At 45.3% G+C, this 26016-nt stretch overlaps 1 protein-coding gene across 1 annotated transcript in view; it reads right to left on the bottom strand.

Annotated features, from left to right (window-relative positions):
• CNTN4 (contactin 4) overlaps positions 1-26016 on the bottom strand; it is a 271602-nt gene that overhangs the window by 35357 nt on the left and 210229 nt on the right. The window contains 4 exon segments of the mRNA XM_033071468.1: positions 11646-11796; positions 16555-16684; positions 18588-18608; positions 18610-18725. Of these exon segments, the coding sequence (XP_032927359.1) occupies positions 11646-11796; positions 16555-16684; positions 18588-18608; positions 18610-18725 (418 nt within the window).

Genomic DNA, 26016 nt, shown 5'->3' on the forward strand with positions numbered 1-26016 from the left:
CACCCTTTGCATGAAATAAAGATTCTTGTGGAACTCGTCAAGTCTTTCTCTGCTGGCTAAATGTGAGCTTTGTGAGAGACTGCTAAATTATATTAGCACTCTCTGGTCCTGGTAAACACCACCAGGGACCAAAAAGGAAAGCCACACACCTCTGGAAATCTGACCTCTGGGAGCTTGGCTGCATCTCCTGCACCTCCCAAAACGTTCCTGCTGCTCAGCCTGGGGCTCCTGCTTTGCCAGAATATTCCCTTAAAATCCCAGACTGACAGTGCCCACTGGAACACCTCGAATTAACAAAACCTTGTGGCTCCAGGAAGCAAAGCAGCAGCACAGCAGAGCCAGGGGTGCCTGGGGCTCCTCTACACCTTCACCTGAGCAGGGTGAGGAGCAGCAGGGCCAGGCACTGACCTTCCCAGTGGGAAATATTCCCCAATTCCCACAGCACAGCCAGCTGCCACGGCAGGTATCCCAATCTATTCCTCTCAGCTCGCCCTCTATTTTTGTGTTCAGCAGGTGGAAACATGTGGGATCTGAATGGAATAGGAATGGAGTACAAATGCAGGGCACATGGCAGCCTGGGCGTGCATCCCCCCCCAAGGGACATGGCACAGCTCGGCACTGCACAGCAGAAAAAGTGTTCAGAATGACAAAGTACCTTCTTTTTTTTCTCTTTTTTTTCCCTTTTTTCTTTTTTTTTCTCTTTTTTTCTTTTTTTTGTTGGTTTTTCCCCTTCTCAGATAGTTTCATTAGCACTGCTGCAATGGAATAAGGTATTTTGTTTTCTTATCTAATCATCTGAGCATTTTAATTTATGAACTACAAGCATAACTACCCTTGCTTTCACTCTTGATTTAACACACGCAGCTGAGATATTTCATGCTTAGCCAAGTGAATATTTTAAATATTTTTCCCCCAACGAAACAATGCTCAGGATGTCCGATCCTTTTTCTATTACGGAGAGAAAAGATGTCTTAGAGCAAGCATTTAAATGAATGTCAGCTGGAAGAAACACACACTGAGTGCAATTTGAGATAAAACTGCCATTGATCCCTCCGTGTACAGCCTTTGTGGCAGTGGTGACGTGGCTATTGAAAAGAGACACTGGTGCCAGAGTTCTTCTAAGAGATAATCCGTCTTCTGAGGGAGGATTTAGGTTAAATGTACCTGTGAAAAGCAGTGTATTTCAGCTGGCATGATGAATGGCCTATTGTTCATCCTCGCTGCCGTGCCTGGGCTGGGGCTGGAAGCAGAAGCACCAGGCAGCCCTGACTGCAGCCTCAGCACTGTTTTTGTTCCCTCTTTTCCCAGAGTTCCTAGGCAGGAACATCTAGAGCAATTTTCAGCCTAACAGCAACTTTGCCACAACTCCAGGCAATTGCATTATTTATTAAATTATTTCTATTTCTATCAGACATCTCTGTAGCTGTTTATTACCTTTTAAGTAATGCTTGGCATGCAGTGAGGGTTATTAAAATGATCTCATGGATGTGGTACTGGTTATTAGGCTGTTCTGGGGAAACAATGATGTTTGTAAATCCTCACAGGATTTCCTGCCCAGAGCACAGGGACACAGCTCATGAATGCTGCTCATCACTCGAAGGATGGGCTGGTTCAGGGTGAACTCCACAGGTAAGAACTCCTGGATTCTGTCCCCAGGTGTGACTCCAACCTTTGTGTTGCACAAATAACTAACAGCCAGGTCAGAGCTTTCTGCTTCATAACCTGCACCTGCATTAAACACCCTGGAAAGGTTCTGGGCTCCAGCTCACAGGGGAGAGAACCCCGAAGCCCACCCAGCACCCTGTCATGTCACTGGGACACCCCACCCTGCACCAGCACCAGCACAAACCTCCAGCACCCACCTAAGGGTTTTCCAGGTTGGGCTTTTACTGCAGGTGTTTGTGATCAGGGGGACAAAGGGATGGTGTCCACACCCCCACCAGTGTGGGACATCACCACAGGGCTCAGAACACCAACCCTGAGAATTTGGGTCCATCCTACACTGCCAGGATAAACCCAAGGGAAGGGCAGGACAATGCTGTGTGCTGGAACACCACGATTTTCCATCTGATCATCCATCTAAACTCCCACTGAGTGACTCTCAGCAGCCTCCTACACACCTGCACCTTCCTGCCCTGGCAGCTCTGCCTCACACAGCCCCCCAGAGCTGCTCAGTGTTTATTTGTCTGTTAGGACCTGTCTTTTCACGGTTCACAGAAGAGCCTGAGATAATTTAGAGCCTCTGTCAAAGCCATTTAATTTAGTGCACGTCTCCCTCTCAGTGAAGGCAGCAGCAGATAAGTTCTGCCTTATCCATGACAGCTGACAGGCCTCTTAACACCAAACCCCCCATAATTAATTTTCAGGTAAGGACTGTATTTGCTCTGAATAAACTGAGCTAAAATCCTGTTGCATGGAGTTCAGCAGAACATCTCCCACTTCCCAACGTGGGAAGCCATTCCCCTTTGTCCTGGCACATGGAAAAAGTCACTCTCCCTCTTTTAGTACTCACATCATAAAAACCTGTAAATGATAGTCTGAAGAGAAAGAGAAAAATAGGATATATTTTGTTCAGATAACTACTTTTGGTATTACAGTAGTGGAAACATCAAACAGCACACCACCACTGAATCCAGCATCGTGGATCTGGCATCCTGAGTTTCCCCACAATTTCCTTTCTCCACCAATTGTTTATCTGCAGTGACAGAGCAGTCCAAAGCAATAATGCTGCACCCAGCCATTATTAATATCTCTAAACACAAAACCTGTGGTTTGTCATCATCTTCCCTTTGCTCTGTACATTTTGAAGAGGAGTCTGGAAGTGACAGAACCAAGTCCCAGTGGAGCAGGGAGGCAGGAGGAGAGGAAGGGAGCGTTTACAGCTGTTAGAGACCTCATGTAGATTGTTCAGAGATGCCTGGAGTTATAATTCAAACACAAAAATATCCCTAGGTTATCTAAGAAGAACAGTTCTCTGGAAAATATCTTCCTTAAGGGATGCTGATAAGGGGAGGAAACAAATGAAAACCAAACACAAGAACTGTGAGGGACCCTGAAGGGAGCGAAGGAATCTCAAATAATCTCAAATAATCTCAAACAATAGAAACCTTTCTGCCTTCTCTCCCCAATCACTCTTTTTTTTTACTACACACAGAATTAAAATAAATACAGTCAGAAAGCCCATGCCATCAAAATAAATATTTGAGCAAGCAGATTTGAGTAAAGCAAAGGAAAGCTTTGTTTTTACAGCAGCTTTCATTCCTGAGACATGAGGCAGTGACAATTTGATAGGCGAAGATTCTGCAAGTCTAGAAGGGTCTGATGGTGAAAAGAGACAATTTTCCATTGATTTTGGTGGGAAATGGAGACCACCCCCTTGGGAAATGGCCCTTTTGGCACAGCCCCTCCAGCTGGAAGTTTATTTTGCACACAAATCTGATTGTTTGCTATAAACCATGAAGGCTGTGATGGCACAGGCATGCTCCACACTCCAAACAAAAGGCTCAGGACCTGGGCCAGCTCCTGCTGGTGGCAGTGGAGGGGCAGAGCACACTAAAAGCAGCTCAGGAAAGGCTAAAGGCTCCCTTTCTGCACAATTAGCCAGCAGAGACACAGCTCTGCACTCCCTCCTGCACTCACAAGAGAGGAAAATCCTGCCCAGGCACTGCAAAGCCACTCCAGCTTTCACCCTGCCTAATGTTCAGTGGAGTATTTGCTGTGCTCATCGTTCCAGGGCACTGACTATAGCCCAAGGCATGGAAATTAAATGACTTCTAGTCCATGGAGAGGGACAGTGGGAATCCAAGGAATCGTGTTTGCAGTGCAGCATCCAAACAGAAAAAACTCCTTCCTGAAAAGGACAAGCCACCACCTTCCACCTACAGCCAACACTGTGGAGGTTTGGAGGACATGAGAATCAGAGGGAGCTCCACTGGAGCTTGTAAAAATTATTCTCTTATGAGAAAAAAAAAAGAAAAAATCCATGGAAGATTTTCAGTGCATCAGCTGCTGACACAAAGCGTTTCTGGGAGCGTTCGTGAGATCACAGCAGAGGCAGCAATTGCACTCTCAGCTTGTTTGTTCCAGCTGATACCACCCGAATTCGAGCCCAAAGGCACAATCTTTCAAACACATCTTTCCCTCTGGTTCCAACAAAAAAAATGCCCAAAGTACAAAGAGAAATTACACACTCAGCTTGTAATGGACATTAACAGGTTTGTGAGGTCCAAGGACACATTTACATCACTTCAAAATGATGCCTGAATAGCCATCAAGAATATCACCAATTCTGAAATGTTCATTAGGAATCTTTCTCCCCCTTTAGACATGTAATGATTTCCTTGGATTCTAAAAGTGCATCTCAAAGTATGGCCCTAACTGTAAAATCATTACCTGCTTGCTCTTCACCATAAAAAACACCCAAGAGAAAAAACATTTGATTTTTTTTTTTTTCCTTCAAAATGCTACAGACATACTAAAATCATTATCACTGCTTTCCTCAGCTGGAGGACAAGCAGGAAGTTACACCTCAATTCCAAAGTGCATGCAGGAGAGTGATGCCAGGCATTTCTTGGGAAAGCAGAGGCTGCAGGGTGTGCTCAGCACGGAGCAAACCCCATCCTGCAGCAGTGGGCAGGGACTGGCTCCTTCCTGCAGCAGAGTTACAGAGGGAGGAACAATCTGTACTCAGCACTCAGAGATTTATTCAATAATCACAAAACCATGAGAGACCTCAAGCAGGAGCAGCAGCAGGTGACAGGAACAGCAGCAGGTGACACATTTCTTTTAAGGGCGTCAGTATGGGCCGTGTCTGGCTGTGACACAGAGGTTGGATGGCTCTGGGACAGAGCTCTGGGTCCTTCAGCCCCTCCACCCCTGCAAGAGAATTCTGCTTTTTAAATTACTCCACAAGCACTGAGGTAAAAGCCCTTTGACTTCTCTTGAGCCCCTGTGACAGGTTTCCCTTACGGATATCTTCATTCTGCTTTTGACAGGACACATCTCACTGTGCTCTGGAGGATGGATACCTCTGGGACAGAGCTCTGGGTCCTTCACCCCCTCCACCTCTGCAAGAGAAATCTGCTTTTTAAATTACTGCACAAGCACCAAGGTAAAAGCCTGATGATTTCTCCTGAACCCTTGTGACAGGTTTCCTTAAGGATATCTTCATCCTACTTTTTAGGATGTCAACACAGGACACATCTCCCTGTGCTCTGGATGTGGGATGGCTCTGGGACAGAGCTCTGGATCCTTCAGCCCCTCCACCTCTGCAGGCAGAATTCTGCTTTAAAAATTAATCCACAAGCACCAAGGTGATTTCTCTTGACCCCCTGTGACACATTTCTCTGAAGGATATCTTCATCCCACATTTAACAGGACACATCTGGCTGCAATCCAGAGGTCAGATCCCTCTGGGACAGATCTCTGGATCCTCCTCTGCACTGCTCTGCTTTTAAAATCAATGCACAAGCACTGAGGTAAAAGCCTTTTTGAGGTCTTTTTCCCCTGGGGCACACAGCCCTGTGGGTTTGGTGTGAGCTGGGCTCTGTAGGGATGTCCTACACGTGTCTCACTGAGCACTACAGCAGCACACGCTGCAGATGATGTGCTGGGCAAACAGGAACAGATTGCTGCTGCTCCAGGAGCTGTGTCACAGCACAGGGGACAGGCTCCTTCCAGGACTGCCAGCTGAAACCTGGCACAGCCTGGGCTGTGCTGTCAGAGCCTTTGTGGCTGGAACAGGAGATCATTCCCTGCTTCTGCAGGAGCAGATGGAAGAAATGGAAATTTTGGGGATCAGCCTAATTATTGATGCATGTAAAATAAACCCTTCTCAAGTAATCTTTATCTGGAAACATTTATAGAATCATGAAATAATTTTTAGGTAAAGATCTCTAAGAACACTGAGTCCAACAGTTAATCTGGCACTGCCCTCTGTCCCCAAATGCCACTTGTGGGGGACATTAAAAGGATCTTTTTAATCCTCCAAGGATGGTGACTCCACTCTGCTTGGGCTGGACAACGCTTTCAGTGCTAAAACCTGGTGTGATCATAGAACCACAGATGGTTTGGGTTGGGAGAGACCCTAAATCCATGGGCAGGGACACCTCCCATAGACCAGGTTGCTCCAAATCCCAAATCCAGCCTGGCCTTGCTCCTCCAGAACACCACAGAGCCAAAGCCAGCTTCTCCTGGCAAACAGCCCATGAACAGGAGCCCATCAAGGACAACACCTTTCCAAGACTGACCACCAAACCCAGTGGCTCCCTGGTTCACTTTATTCTCTTTCTGCAGAAAATTGGTTGAACTAAGTGGACAAGTCAGTTATTTCAGGTGTTGCAGTGAGGTAGAGCCATCTCTTGCCACAGTCTTTGCAAAGTAAGATGAATGCTGTCGAGTCAAACTTCAGAAAGCCATTTGCAGGGTGTCATTTTTCATTTCACCTGGGCAGGATGGCATGGAAACCCGACAAGTTATTGATGGCTTGGTTACCTGTCTGCCTTCAAGAAATTGCACAGGTGCTTTATGTAAAAAAAAATAAAAATACAAAGTCAACACAATTAATGGGATGCAATGATGGGAAGCGTCCTCTGAGGTTTTCTGTTCTGCTGAAGTGTCACCAGGCTGTGTGTCCAAAAGACACTGCTGGCAATTCATCTCTCAAGTAATCAGGATAAAAATATCACCATGGTTTGTACCCTGGCAGCAGCCTGGGAAAGATGTGCTGTCTGTCCTCTTGCCATTTTCTTTCTGGCTGTTTAAAGTAATTAAGCACTAATTAGGAAGTTTGAGGCAACAAATATAAAACTGGAATTTATACAAGTTTTTGTACTCAAGACATGCTGGAAGAATGGGAGAGAAGCTTTGCTTGTTCTATTTTACCATTTTTCCTCCTCAAAATGAGGTAGCATCAACATGGATAGGTTAAAATTCCTGTTATAAAATAATATCTCAGTGAGGGGTCCATAACTGGACAGCCTTTGTGAGGAGGTCCTGAGGATGTGAACTCTGGGGGAAACCATGGCTGAACTCTTTTGGACAGAGTGGACAGCTTTGAAGTGCACAGGACGGCAAAAAAAAAAATCAGGTGAGAGCTACTTTTCCTTGGCCAGGATCACTCCAGCTCCTGGAGAAGGAATCCAGCTGCTCCAGCTTTACCTGGGGATTCCCTGTGCCAGCCAGGGAACAAGGACAGGAGGGGGCAGCTCGGGGTCCCCAGGGCAGCCCCTCAAGCACAGCCTGGATGATGTTCCTCTGTACAAATCCACATTCCCTGCCAAATGAATAACCCTGGAGGCACAGCTGTGTGCTCACACATCCAAGAGGTTTTCCAGCTCCTTGGGGAGCTCTGCTGGGGTTGCACTGAGGGAAGGGTGAACAGCCCAACTCTGCCACATTCCTGTGCTCCCTCCCAGCCTCCAGCCCTCATTTCATTCCAGGACACTGAAATGTCCAAGGCCAGGCTGGATGGGGCTTGGGACACCCTGGGCTGGTGAGAGGTGTCCCTGCCCATGGAATCCACTCCAGGGTGGTTTTGGGGGCTCTTCCAACCCAAACCATTCTGGGATTCAGGACTTTACAACCTGAATTACCCTCCTAGACTGTCCTGGCTCTGGTCTAGTGAAATTCCTGGGAAAATCCAAATTACTGAAAGCAGGTTTGGGCAACAAATCCCAACAGCTGTCTGGAAGTGCAGTTCTCTCTCCTCAGTGTTGTTTGACAAGGACTGAGTGAGCCAGGCACTTCCAAACACTTCTGTGGCTGGGAAAATGCCACCATGGGCTGCTTCCCTGCGCTTCTGTTGGCTTTCAGCTCCCAAAAATGACAATGTTCCTGCTCTGAGTGCTGTGTGTGCGAGCTCACACATCACAGAGCTTGTCAGCACTGCGAGATAATGGGGCCAACTGGGAGAATTTCCACCAGGATTGTGAGCCTGGAGTATCTGGGTCAGATCCTGCTCTGACAAAGTGCACCAAGAGGGCCCCTTTATGCAGAAACTTGGTTAATTAAGATAACAGATGTTGCTGTTACACAAGTTATAGGGAATGGTTGTTTAATTGGACACTTTCATATTCTTTGCTACCAGCACAGAGCATCATTTGTTTTTTTTATGCATTTCTTTCCTTACAATTAAACTGTATAAACAATGCAGGCACTGTACATTCGTGGAAAAGAAACAGCTCTAATGATGTAGGGGATTTACATGAAGAGGAATGAGAGAAGAGCAATTTGTTTTGGGGCTTAAAAGCACAATTCTTTTTGTCCCAGCCTGAGTACATGTCTGGTGGCAGGGTAAATATGACTTCCAATAGCTCCAGGACAACATTAGGAATTAAGATGGTTGTGTTCATATTTAAAATAAAAGTTGTCTTGCTTTTCCTGAGCTCTTTCTGCTCTTGGGGAGCCAAGGAAAGTGGGAAGCTGTGGAGGACCAAGAGAAACGTGAATCTGCTCTTGAACCACACAGTGCTACAGCTTCACCCCTGGGAAATGTGAATTCTCACTCTGTGAGGAATAAATAAATGGAGTTATTGCCATTAGGGCATGAAAAATGAAAACCCCTTTGCCTGAGTCCAAAACAAGACCTGAGAAAAGAGGGAAGAGTTGCAGGGGAGGTGATGCAGCCCCTTCCAACACCACTCCAGAAGGGCTCAGGTTGGAAAGGATCACTGGAGATCATCCCATCCAACCCTGCAGTACAAGATTCAGGATTATATCCAGTCTGCTCCAGCAAAATCCCTCCATACCAACAGTAAAATACATCCTTGGCCAATCCCAGGAGAAATTTCCTTAAGGTGCTCTAACTGCACACCTCTGGTGCTGGTTGTTAAAAGCCAGTTCACTCTGTGCAGAGGAGGGACAGAAGTTTGTTCTGATGTGATGTGAAACCCTTCTGCTCCCACAGCTCCTCTGGGTTTGTTGGGACCCCAACCTTGTTTGTTGGGCTATGGAAAACTCTGGGGCTGTTCCCACCAGAAATGCATCCCCTGCTGCTGAGCTTTCCTGGGAATGGGGAGGATTTCAATCCTGTCTCCTCTGCTGCTGAGCTTTCCTGGGAATGGGGAGGATTTCAATCCTGTCTCCTCTGCTCCTGAGCTTTCCTGGGAATGAGGGTTTCAATCTTGTCTCCCCTGCCCCTACTGTCCCATGGCCCTGGGAGCAGCAGCACCACAGGATAAAGAGCTTTCCACACTCACTTTGCACTGCAATGTAAAAGGGAGATCAAGGATGGAAAATGATCCCTGAAATAATCTTAGTTCCCAAACAGCATTTGCAATACATCTATATCTGTGCTAGAGCTGTTCCTATATAAAATTTACCTTCTGGAGTCAGGCCCCCAACATCATTTTGGCTCAGTTAGGCCTCCAAGGCAGGATTTCCGTTATTATGGAGATGAAGTGCCTTTAATGACTGCAATAATATAATTGTACCCCAGGGCAGAATTCCTAATAACACAATTGCACAGTTCTCAACCACCAGTAAGAGATGCCCTCAGGCCATGTGATTCATTAGGTACAGCACACACTACCTCAGCCTCCAGAGAAGAATATGAAACCTAAACTGATAAAGCTCTTTTCTGCTTTTTTTTTCACTGTGGTAGACTCTGCTCTCTGGGCAAACATTGAAGAATTCACTTTGTTTTGCCTCCTGGACAGCAGGAGCCTCCAGAGCCAGAGCCTCAGCAGCAAAAACCAAGCACAGAGTCTCCAGCAAGGAATTTAACATCACACAGCAGCTGGAAAGCCACAAAAGGCCCAGGAGAAACTCTGAAGTGATTGCCATGGCAGCCACCAGGCTGAGCATCAGCATTCAGAGCAAGCAGTGCCACAGAACACTGCTTTTAACTGCACCTGGGACTGGGAGGATCATCTCTATTGATTAACCTCCAGGTGATCAGGAGAAGGATCCAGATGTTCAGGTGCCCCTCTGGTACTCACAGGACCATTTAACATCACTTTAAGCAGAGATCTCATTGAAGTTTCTTCTCCCACACCTGTCTAAAAGTTCTGTTTCCTGTCCTAGATGAAGAGATTGCAACAACAGCTTTTCCTGGCATCTTTTTTCCCAGATTTCCCAGGTTCAGGGTTTGAATAGGAGCTAAGCAAGCCAGGAACAGGGGGTTCAGGGTTTGAATAGGAGCTAAACCAGCCAGGAACAGGGGGTTCAGTGTTTGAACAGGGGCTAAACCAGCCAGGAACAGGGGGTTCAGTGTTTGAATAGGAGCTAACAAACCAGGAACAGGGGGTTCAGGGTTTGAATAGGAGCTAAACCAGCCAGGAACAGGGGGTTCAGGGTTTAAATAGGAGTTAAACAATCCAGGAACAGGGGGTTCAGGGTTTGAATAGGAGCTAACAAACCAGGAACAGGGGGTTCAGGGTTTGAATAGGAGCTAAACCAGCCAGGAACAGGGGGTTCAGGGTTTGAATAGGAGCTAACAAACCATGAACAGGGGGTTCAGGGTTTGAATAGGAGCTAACAAACCAGGAACAGGGGGTTCAGGGTTTGAATAGGAGCTAACAAACCAGAACAGGGGGTTCAGTGTTTGAATAGGAGATAACAAACCAGGAACAGGGGGTTCAGGGTTTGAATAGGAGCTAACAAACCAGAACAGGGGGTTCAGTGTTTGAACAGGAGCTAACAAACCAGGAACAGGGGGTTCAGGGTTTGAATAGGGGCTAAACCAGCCAGGAACAGGGGGTTCAGTGTTTAAATAGGAGCTAAAAAACCAGGAACACGGGGTTCAGGGTTTGAATAGGAGCTAAACAATCCAGGAACAGGGGGTTCAGTGTTTGAATAGGAGATAACAAACCAGGAACAGGGGGTTCAGGGTTTGAATCATCTGGCTCTGCATGAGCTGGAGCTTTCTGCAGACTCAGACTCACCAGCACAGTCTCTGTTTCAATGGACATTGCAGGCTGGGTGGAGCAGGATTAGACTTTCCAAGATAAAAGAACAGCTCTAACAAATTAAAGATTTTAAAGACAACAATTTCCCAATCTCCTACCATTTCTGACCTTTACTAACAGGACAGGATTCTCCCCAGCAATCCCAGTGCCACATCACCTTTTGGAGGAGTGTCAAGGACATTTTTCCATGTCCTGCTCTCAGGTGCTGTGCAGGTGACACAACCACACCTCTACATAGCCAACAACAAATCAACAAATCAACAGCACAGAGGAGGATTTGAAAAGCTGGCTTTTGAATTTAAAAAAAAAAAAATATTTGGCCAGTCTGAGAAAGCCACAAGTCAGGCATTTGAACTGTCAAATTAATTATTTCCCTCAAATAATTCCTGTTTGAGTAATGTACCTGAGCTGTGCAATTTGCAGTGGAGGTTTTTATCTCCTGGGAATCTAATTTTTTTTAAAAACAACAGTTATTTAGATCACTGCAGAGGCAAAATATTTGGATTTTTTATTTGGAGTGCATCTTTCTCAGGTTCTTGGCAGGGATGCTTTAACAGCAGAGATGGGATGGGCACCATGGGAATAGGAATCTCACCCCAGCTCCTTGGGACTGAACACAGGCTGTTTCCTCATGTATTTGCAAGTCAATTTTGCAAAGCTATTACTGACAGATTTAGCTTTGATTGCTGGAAGTCCCTGGGTTAGTTAATGAAAGAAATGGTTACTTTATGACATTACCTCTCATTTTCTCTCAGGATGTCTTTTCCTTTCTTCCAAGAATAAGTAGGTCTGGGGGAGGCTTTGGGCTTGCACTCAATGATGACTTCACCACCCACTTTCACAAGAGTTATCTTCTTCAGCAGAGTTTTGGAGAAGTCTGGGCCGATGGCTGAAAGCAAAATGGACACAAACCAGATCAGAATTCCCTTGGGAAAAAATAAAATCAGACTCCTTTGAACATTATGAAATTCACAATTCCTAAATGATTGGAGTTTATGAAGGGATGTCTGGATGGGGCAAACAGACACCTGAGTGCTTCTTTCACTGCAAAAAATACTTGATTTGGTTAAAAATGTGTGTTCAGCTAAAAATTTGACAAACCAGTAACCCCACCATGCCCTTCCTACTGGGACAGCTCCCCTAGGAACCACTCATGGCTGAGGATATAAAACATTTCCTTTTTCTGTCTCAGGATCATCCTTTTGTCAGGCAGGGAATTTCTCACAAACACAGGACCCATATCATTAATCAGAAATGTTAATATTTCCAGAAAGGTTGACACTTTTATGCTTTCTATTCATAACTATTGCATAAACTGGGTTATTTATTTCAATTCTGTAAAGGTGGGAGACACTGACACAGCCAGGTCCTGAACCAAGAAAGACAAGGCAAGACTTGTTGGCTCCAGGGCACAAAAATTTTATTTTTGTGCCCCAGGGCACACTCCTGTGTTTTGTGACAAACACTCAGATATCCACTGAGGTGACTCCAAAGCCCTGCAGCCTCTCTGCAGCCCAGGGATGCCTTGGCTTCTGATTCCTGCCTCCAGGGCTTTCTAATGGTCCCTTTGCTGGGCTCTGAGGCAGCTCTGGCACCGAAATCCCCCAAGGCAAGCAGCAGTTCCATTGATATCAAACAGGACAATTCATTCTTTTAATGTAGAAAGCTCAGAGCAAAAGGTGAGGCAGCTGAAGGGGTTTAGGAACAGCTCGTGCTGACAGGAGCTTGGATTTCTGTCAGAGCAGTGGCAGCAATGTCTGCTCTCCTCATCCTCATCCTCCCTGCTGCTCCCTGGAGTCTTCCTTCTATCCCTGCATCCCTCCTGCTCCATCCCTGCATCCCTCCTGCTCCATCCCTGCATCCCTGCATCCCTCCTGCTCCATCCCTGCATCCCTGCATCCCTCCTGCTCCATCCCTGCATCCCTGCATCCCTCCTGCTCCATCCCTGCATCCCTGCAACCCTCCTGCTCCATCTCTGAATCCCTCCTGCTCCATCCCTGCATCCCTGCATCCCTCCTGCTCCATCCTGCATCCCTCCTGCTCCATCCCTGCATCCCTGCATCCCTCCTGCTCCATCCCTGCATCCCTCCTGCTCCATCCCTGCATCCCTGCATCCCTCCTGCTCCATCCCTGCATCCCTGCATCCCTCCTGCTCCATCCTTGAATCCCTCCTGCTCCATCCCTGCATCCCTGCATCCCTCCTGCTCCATCCCTGCATCCCTACATCCCTCCTGCTCCATCCCTGCATCCCTCCTGCTCCATCCCTCCTGCTCCATCCCTGCATCCCTCCTGCTCCATCCCTGCATCCCTGCATCCCTCCTGCTCCATCCCTGCATCCCTGGATCCCTCCTGTTTCCTCCCTGGACTCCTGCATCCCTCCTGCTCCATCCCTGCATCCCTGGATCCCTCCTGCTCCCTCCCTGGCCCCTCCATCTCCCAGCATTGTCCTTGGCTCCCTCTTTGCTGCCCCTGTGAGATCAGAGCTGAGATCTCCCTGCTCTGCATCACCTGGATGCCCCAGGATGGGATCCAAAGCTCAGCTGCAGCACCTGGGGGACAAACCCCAGCAAATTCCTATTTCTGCCTCACCTGCCTCAGTTCTTTTGGATATTGTTCCTGCTGCCAGAGAGGTGAACAAAGCCCAGTGCCACACTGAAAAGGGGATGGGCTTTATGATCCACTAGTGCTCCAAGTTCCTGAATCAGAGTTCAGTGACCTCTGAGCTGTTTTGTTTTGCACATCTAATCACAGGCAATGCCTTCATTTTGGCACTCAGAAACACAGGTAGGGTATTACAGACTGTAAAACAGCCCTGAAACCAGCCCTGGCTTTATAAAACACTCCAGAATTAAAGGGGACATCCTGAGGACACTTCCCACCCGTGCACTCAGAACCAAATGCATTATTATTTATATTTTTATTAATATATTATCACTCCTGAAACAAATCTCTCAGATGATTGTCTCAAATTTATAAGCAAAAGAGATTTTTTGAATAATCCTGTAACTCCCATCTCTGTAATAAACCATTCACACTGGTTCTTTGTGAGTCATTTGCTGTATTTTCCTGTTCCTGTGTGAGACACAGGAGTTGCTCACTGTGGTTTTATTCTGTGATGTTCAAAACGTCATCATTTGACATTGAGAAACTCTGGGCTCATTTCTCAGCACTGCCACAACTTCCCTGTGCCTCTTCAGGGGTAAAGAATTTAATTTATTCACACCTTTTGTTTGTCAAGTGGGGATGTTAATGACCTTTTCCCCCCACTCTAGCACCACATTTAATTTTTTATTTTTATTTTTTTTAAACATTTGGCCTGAAAATTCTGTAAGACAAGACTGCATCTTGAAACACATATTTTACAATGTCCAGTTCCACTGGATCCTGCTTTTATTTAAAGACTCCAGGCAAGATAATTGGCAACAATAATTGAGAAGAATCACTCTGAGAAAAGCTCGCTCTGTAATTTTCCATTTCTCTCTTTCACTTAATTTTGCTGTAAGTCTCACTTGAGATGATTAAACACCACCAGTAGCAATTGCTTAACTTCAGGACCTTTTAAAACAACCATTTTAACACTCAGATCTGGTTAAAAGCTCACATTTCCCAGGGAGGGCTCAGAATGTTGCCTTGCTTTGAAACTCCAGTGAACAGGCAAACCTGCTGCTTTCCTTTCAAAATGTGCCAAGTTAAATCACAGATGCACAGGGATTTGTCTGCAGGACAGCATTTGGGTGCTTTTCCTGTGACAGACAGAAACAGAGCTGCACAACCCAAGTGAGAAGTTGGCCAAAGAAATATTCCCTGGTAGGTTTCTCTGACCAGACTCTCCAAAATCAGGTTTATTTTTGGTTTTTTTTGTGTGGACACGAGGAGCTGCTGGGCACAGGGACATCCTGGGAGGCCCCACCAACAAAGATTAAAAACATCTAAAAACATCTCCCTTCTTCCCAAAAGTCCATTTCTACCAGGTTTTAAATAGACAAGAAAAGCATCAGTGGGTTTATTTCGATTTCTTTCATGTCCAATAAATCTCAGCATTGTGAAGTCGAATTTATTGAGCATTATTGCACCTTTCTCCAACAGCAACACAGACAATCCTTCAAATGAATTTTTTTTTCTATGCAGGCATCTATCACTGATGATAAAAAATGACCAATAATTGAAAATCCCACAGCTATAAAAAACCTCATGCTTCGTTCTTCAGGATAAATCAGGGAATGCTGCTACTGAATATTTGGTTTGAGAGCAACTAAAGTGTTATTTTGGAATCAGGAATTGTGTTTAACCCTTTGAAATGACATCCCTATGCTGCCCAGGGCTGCTGCTCATCCAAGAACATGGTTTGGGATTGAGGTGCAGCCTGGCACCTCAATATAAAATATTTTAAATATAATTCATAAATATTTAAATATTTTATATTTATATTTATTTAATAAATATTCCTAATATTTAAATATAATTAATATAATATAAAAATATTGAGCATTTTTTTTCTTTTTTTTTTCTTTATTTTCTTATTCCAAGGTTTCATTTTGTGGTCATCACCTCCTGTCCCAGCACTGGCACCTCTGAGAAGATCCTGGCTCATCTCTGCTCCCTCCCCTCAGGTATTTCCCCACTTGGGTTCACATCTGGTTGTATCTGGGAGGAGCAGAGCAGCTGTGCACAGCACTGGGGGGTAGAAGCTGCTTTTCCCTGGAGCATTCTGGTTGCTGTTAGATTGCTGAAAGGTCTCAGACAAGGTTTGTCACAATCCTGAGCAGAGTCACCTCTGCAGCCAGGACTGGGCATTTATGGTCCTGGGTGCTCTGAATGGCAGTGCTCAGGTTTCTCCAAAAATATCTTTAACCAGCAGGAGAGAGGATGCACCTGCCAGCTCCTGGAGGAATATGGGATGAAGGAAAAACCATCTGTTCTCTGCTCTCCACTGCCTCAAATTTCCAATTCCCACCTTCCTTAAAAACAAATCCTCAAAGATCTCCTGCTTCAGATGCTGCAGCTGGGCAGAGTTTGCTGAGGTTTTGTGTGGCATCCCAGAAACCTGGGGGTTTTTGAGTTTTCTGTGCTGTCAGGCACTGACCCCCTGCAGAACACTGCTTGTGACCTGAGGCCTTGGAGAAAGCTCCAAATTTGTGTGATGGAGTTAAAATCATGGGTGTGGTTAAAAAGAAGTGTGTGATTTCACATGGTGAAGGTTTTAAATTTGAGGTTTTTATAATACAGTGATAGGTATGGGACAGGATGGGGAATTTGAGTGGTGTCTCTTTGGGTGCTTGTCTTCCTTCTTCTTCATGTTTCAGGCAGTAATTTCTGGTTGGTCAATCAGTGTCACACTGAGAGTTACAGGAATTTAGTTATTGGGTTAAAAGTATCAATAATACAGGTGTTAATTCTCTATTGAACTGTTTGGCTTTAAGAGACCTTGGAGCAGCTGGATCTGGATTTGGTCACTTTTAGCTGGTGGCTGGAAGTGCTGCTGAACTCTCTGTACTTTAGAGAACATTTAACAAACAACCAAGCCCAAACACAAGAAATCCGTTTTTGTTAATCCTGGCTCTGAGTGAAGGCAGAAGAGCCTGAGCCAAACCCCCAGGGGAGAGGTGTAAACCCCCAGGGCTGTGGCAGTCTGGGAGGACGCACTCACCGATGACGCTGAGCTCCGCGCTGGCGAAGATGACGCCGTGCCTGTTCTCCGCCACGCACTGGTACATCCCCGCGTCCGACAGGCTCACGTTGGCAATGCTGAGAGAGCCCTGCTCCAGCTGCACCCTGCCCTGGGGGAACAGCACAGCAAACTCCACAGTGAACAAGGAGGTGGCTCCTTGGAGCGCGCGCCTCGACGGTGTCGCGCTGGGTTTTACAGCAAGGTGGACAAAACAACGTAGCGGTAACGAGGAGAATTTGCATGTCCCAATGTAGGGCACAACTATAGTTACACAACTGTCTGAGGTCTAGGAAAATCCAGCCAGGACTTTTCCCAGGCTGAACAAACCTTGCTGTCTGCCTTCTCAAGGACAGGAACCCAAAACAAAGATGACACACCTACAGCATACCTGACTTTAGTCATGGAGGGTGTTTCTAAAACAGTGTTGCTCCTCTGCCCAATGAACTTTTTCTAAATTGTTTTGCACCATGTATACTATTAAAACCCAGGATTTCTTTGAAGAAATGCTCTTTCTTGCTCTTGTAGGAGAGTACCATGTTACTGAGCCTTTCACCTCTCCAGAACCCCATACAGTAACACCCCAATTTATTTGTCTGCCAGCCAAATTGATGTCAGGCTAGAGACTAAATGGCTAAAACCAATATAGGAGTTGGTAAATGCAATTTAAATGAGAGGACTTTCCTTTGACCCCTCATTGATTTAATACCCAAAGCATTTAGATTAATATCCCTTTCAAGGAGATAAGCTTGAAGCAAGAAATGCACTTCTGTTCCGCAGTGGCACATCACAGGCCAGCCCCATGCTCAGAACCATTTAAAGCAAGGGTATTTCCATGGAATCACAGAGGCTTTAAGGCTGGAAAAGACCTCCAGGATTAGTGTCCAACCTTTGCCCAAACACCATCATAGCAACTGAACTACAGCACATACAGGTGTTCCTTGGGCACCTCCAGGGATGGGGACTCCACACCTGCCCTGGGCAGTTCTGATGGAGAAATTCATCCCTTTCCATGGAGAAATTCCTCCTGATGTCCAAGCTGACCCTCCCCTGGCACAGCTTGAGGCCATTTTGAGTGGTAAGACTGGCTGCCATCTCAGCCAGCACAGACAGAAACACTTAACTATCTTCTGCAGTTGACTGAAAACAATGCAAATGCTAATAATTTAATGATGCTTTACTTCATATCAGCCACTAACGTGATTTAAGAACAAGACCATCTGCCAGTGACCAGCATGAAGCAACCAGAATCAGTGTGTGGAGTGAAAGACCAGGCTATCATTTGTCAGCCTGAGGATATGGAGCTCAAGTTATCAATTCTAATAAATACAGCAAAATGTTCCCTCCCTCCCCAGGAGTTTGACATTTAAAAAATATATAAAATTTTAAAATAAAGAGCTATTGGTTTTCTACTTGGCCTCAGGGCAGAAATTTAATGTTTGTGCAATTTTTATCAGGGTTTGATCAAATTCGGGGCTGCCATGTTCTTTCACAGTAAGTGAAGGGGAAAAAGTGCTGGCTTACTGTGAGAGCAAAGCTCTGGTGACTTGGCTGAAGTTTGTGATGACAAGGTGGGACTGTGAGCTGGGTGATGACCCTCCAGGACTGTTTGGCTTTGAGAGACCTTGGAGCAGCTGAATCTGTCTCCATTGTGGCTCAGCTTCTAGACTGGTAGCCTGAAGTGCTGCTGAACTTTCTGTACTTAGATAAGATTTAATAAACAACAAAGCCTGAACATGAGAAATCTGTTTCCTTCGTGAATTTGTTAATCCTGGCTCTGAGTGAAGGTAGAAGAGACTCCAGACAAACCCCTAATGAAGTGGTACCAAAAACCTCCCACCACTGTTACACAGATGACCTCGAAGGTCCCTTCCAACCCAAACCATCCCATCCCGCCTATGCCGCGATTTCAGCTGCGCCTCCATCCTCCCCATTCCCAGCACCAGCAAAACCAGCCAGAGAGCAGGCAGAGCACCCCCAGCTGCCTGTCCCCAGGGGGTTCCAGCAGTGCCTACCTGTGGCAGCAGGGGCTCCCCAGTCCTTGAGCCAGCGGTAGGAGGGTTTGGGGCGGCCACTGGCGCGGCACTCCCAGGACACGCGCTCCTCGATGGCCGCGCGCACATCGCTGATCCGCTGGGTCCAGCTGGGCTGGGCTGCAAGGAGAGCAGGGAGGGAAGCCTTGGGAGAAACTCTGTGCTGCCAAATGGCTGCTCCTTCCCTTGGCAGAACAAGGGACTTGATACGTAGGTTTTAACTTTTATATTTTTCATGCTATTTGTAATCCTGCAGCTCTTTAGTGTGTCACTCCAAACTTCACATTCAGTGCTGGTGCTGCTTTCCCATTCTGTCAGACACAACAATTCCTCTCAAGGCTGGGAATCAAGGACACCTCACTGCCTTCAGGGTCCCCAGAGATGGAAACAAAAGTGAATTTGGGGGAGCAAACTTGGGATAAATGACTTCATTACCTGGAGCTGTAACTGGAGGATTAACCCCCAAAATGCAAATGGACCAAACTTATAAAAGTGTGAAATCCCATGACCCATCATCCTTCTTTTGTGTGCAGCCCCTGGGGAGCTTTGTCTGCCCCTAAATGTACCTGAAGGCCCTTCAATAAATAAAACAGCTTTTTTATTCCCTTAATTCTGCCTGCCCTCTGTTTCTAGGTAGTCCCAAAAATGCATCATAAGCACTGCTAGAGATTGCTGCTCTTCCTTGAGTCCAGTGATGCTTTCTGGAGGTGGCATAGGCAAAATCAGAATGCTTCTATTTTATTTTAGTAAAAATCCTTAAAGAAAAACTAGTATTTTCAGAAACTCTGCTCATCCTACATAAAACAAAGCAGTAGTTGCACACCTGGTCCCTTCAAATCGAGATTTTGTTCCTCTGGGTCTCTACAACTTGGGCCTTCAAGGCTCTAAAATTTAGCTTCTGTCTTCAAAACTTGTAATTTAGAACTAGTTCTACACTGAACTTGAGGATATTCCAGTAACTCTGCATGGTTACAGGCACTGCTTCAGGTCCAGGCTCATCTTGTCTCGATTATGGCCAGATCTCCATGTCTTGCCACAGGAATGAAAAATCTTTGGACCAGTAATTGTACTAATGACACTGAATAATCCTAGGAAGGCCACAAGCAGATACTGGAGACACATTTTGGTAGAAGTTTGGTGAAAACTAGCACTGGCAGTTTTCAGCTACTTGTGGGATTGTATTTTTAACTGTTTCACTGTAATTTTATCAGTTTATTGCTTTTATTTTATTTAATAGAGTTTAAGTTTAGCCAGATTCCACCAAATTCCACTAAAACTTGACACATGGTTTTGAAGACCACACAAAACCTCAAACTTTCTTAAGAGTTACCTTTTGTCCAGAAATATCTGCAATATACTAATACTATCGATTTACATTCTTATTACTAATAGCATATTAATGTATTATATCAATAATACTTTTCAGAAAGTCCCACTAAACAACACAGCTTCTGATTTTTTTAATGGGTATTTGCCCTATTTTGACATAAGAGCATCTTCCTTCAGCAGGATGGTATTACCAGCAGAGGTCTCCAAGAACCTGATTAATACTTTTCCCAGTGCTAATCAGATAAAAGGAAAAATTAAGATTCCTCAAATGCAGATAACAACTTTACTCAGTCTCCTTTGGAGAGGAACAGGGGGGCAGAGATGGGCTTGAAAATGATAAATTTTAAAATACCCCATCAGAATGGAAAATTGATGTGATTATACCCTGCACAGGGGCATGTCTGTGATGATGGGATGCTGGAAACACAAATTCAGAGAGCTCAGGTTGTGTTTAACCCCACCCCTGGCACCCTGAACGTGCCTACAAGGCAAGAGGTGGAGTGGAGAGTTTTCCACAGCACCTCAGCTCCAAGGGACTTCAAAAAAAACCCAAAAACCAAACAAAAAAAAAACCAAAAAAACCCCAAACGAACAAAAAAAACCCTACCAAAAAAAAAACCCCAAAACAAAACAAAACAACAACAACAAAAAACCAAAAAACACCCCACAAAAACCCAAAAAACCCATCAAAAGGTGAACTGAAGCATTGTGGCAATGAATGAAGTAAAAGGAGAAGTGAGTGGTGTTTATTTTTCTGGCTGCCCCTCTTGCCCCTGTAATATTTTAAGCTTATTTATTGTCTGTATCTAAAGAGAGAGAGGAAAAGGAAAACCTTTAAATGCAGGAGGATGAAAGTCAGTTCTGTCATCTGGAGTAAGAACTTGAACAATTCCATCGAGCTGAGCAATGCAAGGGGTTCAGTGGCTCAAGGACATTTGCAAATTGCTCATGAATTTACATATTTACTATTCCAACAGCATCCAGCTCATCATTTTGAAGGGAATTTTACAATCCCATGAAAGGAGCTCTATAAAACCCACACACATCCATTTGCCTTTTTTATTTTTTCTGTGCTGTTTTACAGATTTCCCACATGAAAACAAAATTTAAAAAAAAAAAAAAAACTAAACCCAGACAAAACAACTGGAATTAATCTGCAAATCAAGAAAAGCCATGAATGGTAAGCAGTGCTCTATAATTTAAGTGTGGGCTATGGAAAAACAAAGATGAACTCATATGGAGAGGACAGAAAATTCAGAATTCATCCTCATTTATCAAATAATGGAAATAACAATTTTCCCTACATAAGGAAATTCTCTCCAAAAGGCATTTTTTGGGGTATTTGGGGGTTGTTCATCCCAACTCCTGCCCTGAGTGCTGAGATTGAAATGGGCAGTGCTGGAAGCTGCCACCCCCAAATTAAATTCACATCACCCTTGGGTGCAGCACCCACGAGCCACGGCCTCCACCCCACCCTAACCCACTTCCAATTTTAATTCTAGTGCCCTAAATTTTCAATTCCAAAGCCATTTATGGTGCAGACAACTCCAGAAGGAGCAGCACAGGTCAAAGAATGATCTCAGTGAAAAGCTCTGAGCGGTTTGTTCAGTTCTCTGCTGCTCTTTGGGAGATTTCTCTAATTAGGTCAAGCTCTCCTCTCAACAGTTCAGTGCAGAGAGGAGCTCCTGGCTTCATCTTGGGGAATACCCAGGGGTTGGCTCACGCTGCAAATATGTGTGAGCCACCAAAGGAGAGTGGCCACAACCTAATGGAATTTGACAGGCGCCCACTGGGGATCAGAGCAAGGTAGCACGACACGAGATTTCAGGCAGGATAATTAAAATAATTCAAATAAGGGGATGAAACCAGCTCCTCTCTACAACATTTTCTGGTGTAGCCACGTTCTTAGGAGATAATGACAAGATTTAATTTGTGACTGGTGCAGAAAAAAAGTCCTTTGGATTGTTTCAGCAGCATTGAACAAAGAGAAATTATTTTACAGGGAATATTTTGGCCCTGCTCGGAGTATTTGAGATATTACTGGCCTTGGAAACATCCTGGAGGAAAAATCTGGAAGCTGATTAAGAATTCATCTGAGTTGCAAGCAAAATTCATATGCTAAATCTATAAAGTGAAAGAAAAAAGCTTAGAGATAGAAGCACGACTCTTCCACAAGGATTGCTTTAAAGAAAAATTTCCCCTCCTAGGAGATGAGAGCTGTCTGGAGTTTGGACTCAGGGGGACAGAAGAAAAGTGATGGAAACACTGAGGAAAAAACTCTGTTTACCTTTGATCACCTTTCAGTCTTCACCAACACAAAGTGGGACAGTTAAAATCAGGTGAAAAGGAAAATATGCCCAAATATATTCTTACTTCTCTAAGACAAAAAAGTCCAGGGGCAGCCTGTCCTTCACTGTAATAAATTAAAAGGCAAAAATAGGAACTGGAAATCATGTCCTAAAAGATATTTGAAAATGAAATGATGTGGCAGGTGATGATGCATCACCTCAGAAATGAGTAACAAGCCCCCAGAAGAGAGGGAGAAATATGAGAAACAAACCTGTAGGACTCTGGGAGTTCAAAACAAGCAAAAAGACTCAAGCAAATGAGGTGCTAATACATATCCAGAATCCAATTCTCGGCTGCTGAGTATTGATTTCAGTGCTCCTAAGCCAATTTCTAGCAGCTGATGACCTGGTGCAGGCTGTGTAATTCATCATTAATGGCAGATGAAAGGCTGAATGACTTGTCCATTACCATCTCTATTCTAAGGAGATTGAGACTGAGCCCAGGATCAGAGCAGTCTAAAGACCAGAAAGCCAAGTGTAAGAAGCAAAAAAACCAACAACAACAACAAAAAAACAACAACCAGATGGGAAAAATAGATGAGTGATTGGAGATAAAGAGTGCAGGCAGTGTGGAGGGCTTGTGCAGATAAATGCACACATCATCCTGCCCTGCATGGGGACACAGCTCCTCAGACCCTGACTTTGTTCCCTTCCCAAAGATCACAGGGATGTGAAACCACACCTCAGGTTACCACTTTTCCTCTTTTCCTTTCCTTCCTGCTGACCTCTGCTGCCAATTCAGGACTGTTTGAAATCCATAAACATTAAAGGTGACCAAACCAATCTGCTGGAGCCTTGTACCTAAAGAATCTCCTTTGGGCTGGGTCTTTGGAAACTCTGCAAGGCTGAGCCCACTGACCAGGCTGGCAGTTCTGCTTGGCACTCAGAGGAAAAGAAACAGAGGAGATCTGGAGGAGTTAACCCAGCTGATGGAAACACTTTCAGTTGTCCCTTGCTCTCATTTCCTCTGTTCCACGAGCTGTTCTGCACCATTACAGGATTTTCTCCCCAGTTTTTGTTGGGCTGTGGGTGTTTCAGGCACACCCATCCTCATGGGTTTGTTATTTATTTATTATTTTCCATGCTGACACTGAACTGCAGGGGTGTAAGGGAGGGTTTGGGGTGTCCTGTGAGAGCCTTCACATTTCATTCCTATTTGTGTTCCACCCTATTTGTATTTTTGCTTCTCCTGCTGGAGAGATGTTTCTCCAAGCAACAATGATAATAATATGGGGCTTGTTCTGAATCTCCAAAAGTTGGATTTCTCTGTAGGCAGGGTTCCAGCAGTCCCTTGAAAAAGGAAAAGCTGATGAGAAGTGGTCTGTGCTCTGTGCAGGAAGTTCTGGGTGCAAAACTTCCCCTGGGCAGCAAAGAATTCAAAACTCAGAGTTACTCCTCCCTGTGCTTTTACCTGTGCAAAAGGTGACAACAGGGTTTTCTAGTGAGTGATGTAAAAGAAAATTAATAATAATATAGCAATAATACAATAACACAGTTGTCCTATTTACAGGAATTTTTTTTTTGTATTTTATCAGTCCAGAAACTCACTTTATTCAAATTTTCAGCAAATTATTTGTGACTTGGGACCTAAACTGAAGAGACATAAAACTGCCTGATTTTCACTTGTACAAATTTCCTTTTTAGACCTCTGGCCATAATGAGGAGCATCATCTGATTTATAACTGAGGCTGTTTTACAGTGGCATAAAGTGGGTTTTGCCCAAATAAAACACAGGCCTGCTGATAAGAGGGAGACTCCTTTCACTGCAAAATTAAGGAGCCTCACAAGTTCCTAGTGGGACTTGGGTTTGAGAAGGATTTAATGTGAAAAGGAGCCCAGCCAATTAAATGGGTTCTGCTGAATCTCTCAGAAAACGCTGCACAGAGCTGTAATTAGTGACTGAGAAGTCTGTCTGTCTGCTGATGCAGATGCTGCTGTGCTGACACTGTTGGAAAACATTTGAGCTGCAATTTTCTCCTCCTTTCCTGGGCTTGCCAGAGCAGGAGAGGATGGGAGATGCTGGAGCAGCACAGGTGATGCTGAGTCAGCACCTGCATCCCTGCTGCCTCACACTGAGCTGGTTTGGAGCTTGGATATTTCCCAGTGTGGATCTGGCTAGAAAACCAGGGACAAATCTCGTGTTTTGTGTCCAAATCCTGGCAAATAAACACCCCCAGTGGTGGGGCAGCTCCTCAGCCCTCCCCAGGGCTGTCACCCCCAGCCCCACTGAACACATTTATATTTGGATCACCCCAACCAGCAGTTATTTTTCATGTTTTCTGTTTTTCAGGTTAAATACTTTGTTGGGAAGGGTGATCTCAAGATGCTGCATTGACTCATCACAGTCAATACAGGGAAACAGAGCCCAAGGAGTTCAAACCCAGGGATGAGCAGCCTTGGGGTCACCAATACCAACAAAAGAAGATTGGGCTGAAACAGCATCTAAACTTACCATGAATTAAACATCAATAATAAATAAGCATCTCCTTGATGCTGGTTTTATGAACAAAAAGGCAATTTCTTTTTAAATTAGCTGGTTAAGGTAATCTGTTTACTGTACTTCTGCCAGGAAAAAAAAAAATAATTGTTGGCATTGCTGTTTGCTCAGGATATAAATCTTAGCCCTGTGGAGGGTGAGCAAATGTAAAATTTATGAGCAGCCAGATTAAAAATACAATCAGGTCAATGGGAGAGAATCCCAAAACACACAGCTGAGGGGGTGGAGGGAGAAACTGGGAGGAACTGGGAGGAACTGGGAGAACACTGGTGCCTGTGTCCTGCTGGGGACCTCACCTGCCTCACCACGGGGTTCAGCTGGCACAGGGAACAAGTGCCAGGCAGAACCAGCAGTTAGAATTCCTAAAAGGTGCAGAAGAAGAAGTTGTGCAGTCTAAATTGATAAATCAGGGTCAGGGAATATTCTGAGTTGGAGGAAACCCTCAAGGATCAAATGCAACTGCAGGTCCTGAATCAAGAATCCACCTGGTGCCTTTGCCAGGAATTCACCTGAGGCAGGGACAGCAGGGAGAACAAAAATCCAGCAAGGAAATGTGTCACTGGGAGCTCCATCAGGCAAGGAAACAGAAGCAAGAGCTGTAATTGCATTAGCTGAACATGTTTCCATGGGAAGGTCGATCCATCAAGGGGGACTCAGCCCTGGAACAAACGTTTGTGGAGAGCAGTGAAACACAGAGAGCACAGAGCATGCACCAGGAATGGATCCTGCACCTTCAATTAACCTTTTCTGCTGCAGCAAGGATGGCAAACAACTCCAGTGGCACTGAAATGCTAACAGAGGAGAAAATAAACACTGATACAGGAGTGGAACACAGAAGTCAGCCTGCCCTGACAACTTCCAGGAGCACAGAGAAGCTGACAGTGCTGGGTTATCTACAGTGAGCAGGCAAATTTGAATTTCTTTTCCTCCTTTTCTGGCATGCACAGAGGCTGGCAGCTGGGTTTGGTGCTGTTAGAGCCTCACTGTGAGCTGCAGAGCAGCACCTCTGGTAACCCAGAGCACACTGAACCTCCTCTGCTTTGGGCTGCAAGGACCTTAAATCCCACCCAGAGCCACCCTGCCATGGCAGGGACACCTCCCACTGTCCCAGGGTATCCCATCCCTAGTGTCCAGCCTGGAACTGAACATTCCAGGGATCCAGGGGCAGCCACAGCTGCTCTGGGCACCCTGTGCCAGCCCTGCCCACCCTGATGATAAAAAATTTCTTCCCCAAATC

Source organism: Catharus ustulatus, chromosome 13 (genome assembly GCF_009819885.2).
Source record: "Catharus ustulatus isolate bCatUst1 chromosome 13, bCatUst1.pri.v2, whole genome shotgun sequence".
NCBI classification, from domain to species: domain Eukaryota; kingdom Metazoa; phylum Chordata; class Aves; order Passeriformes; family Turdidae; genus Catharus; species Catharus ustulatus.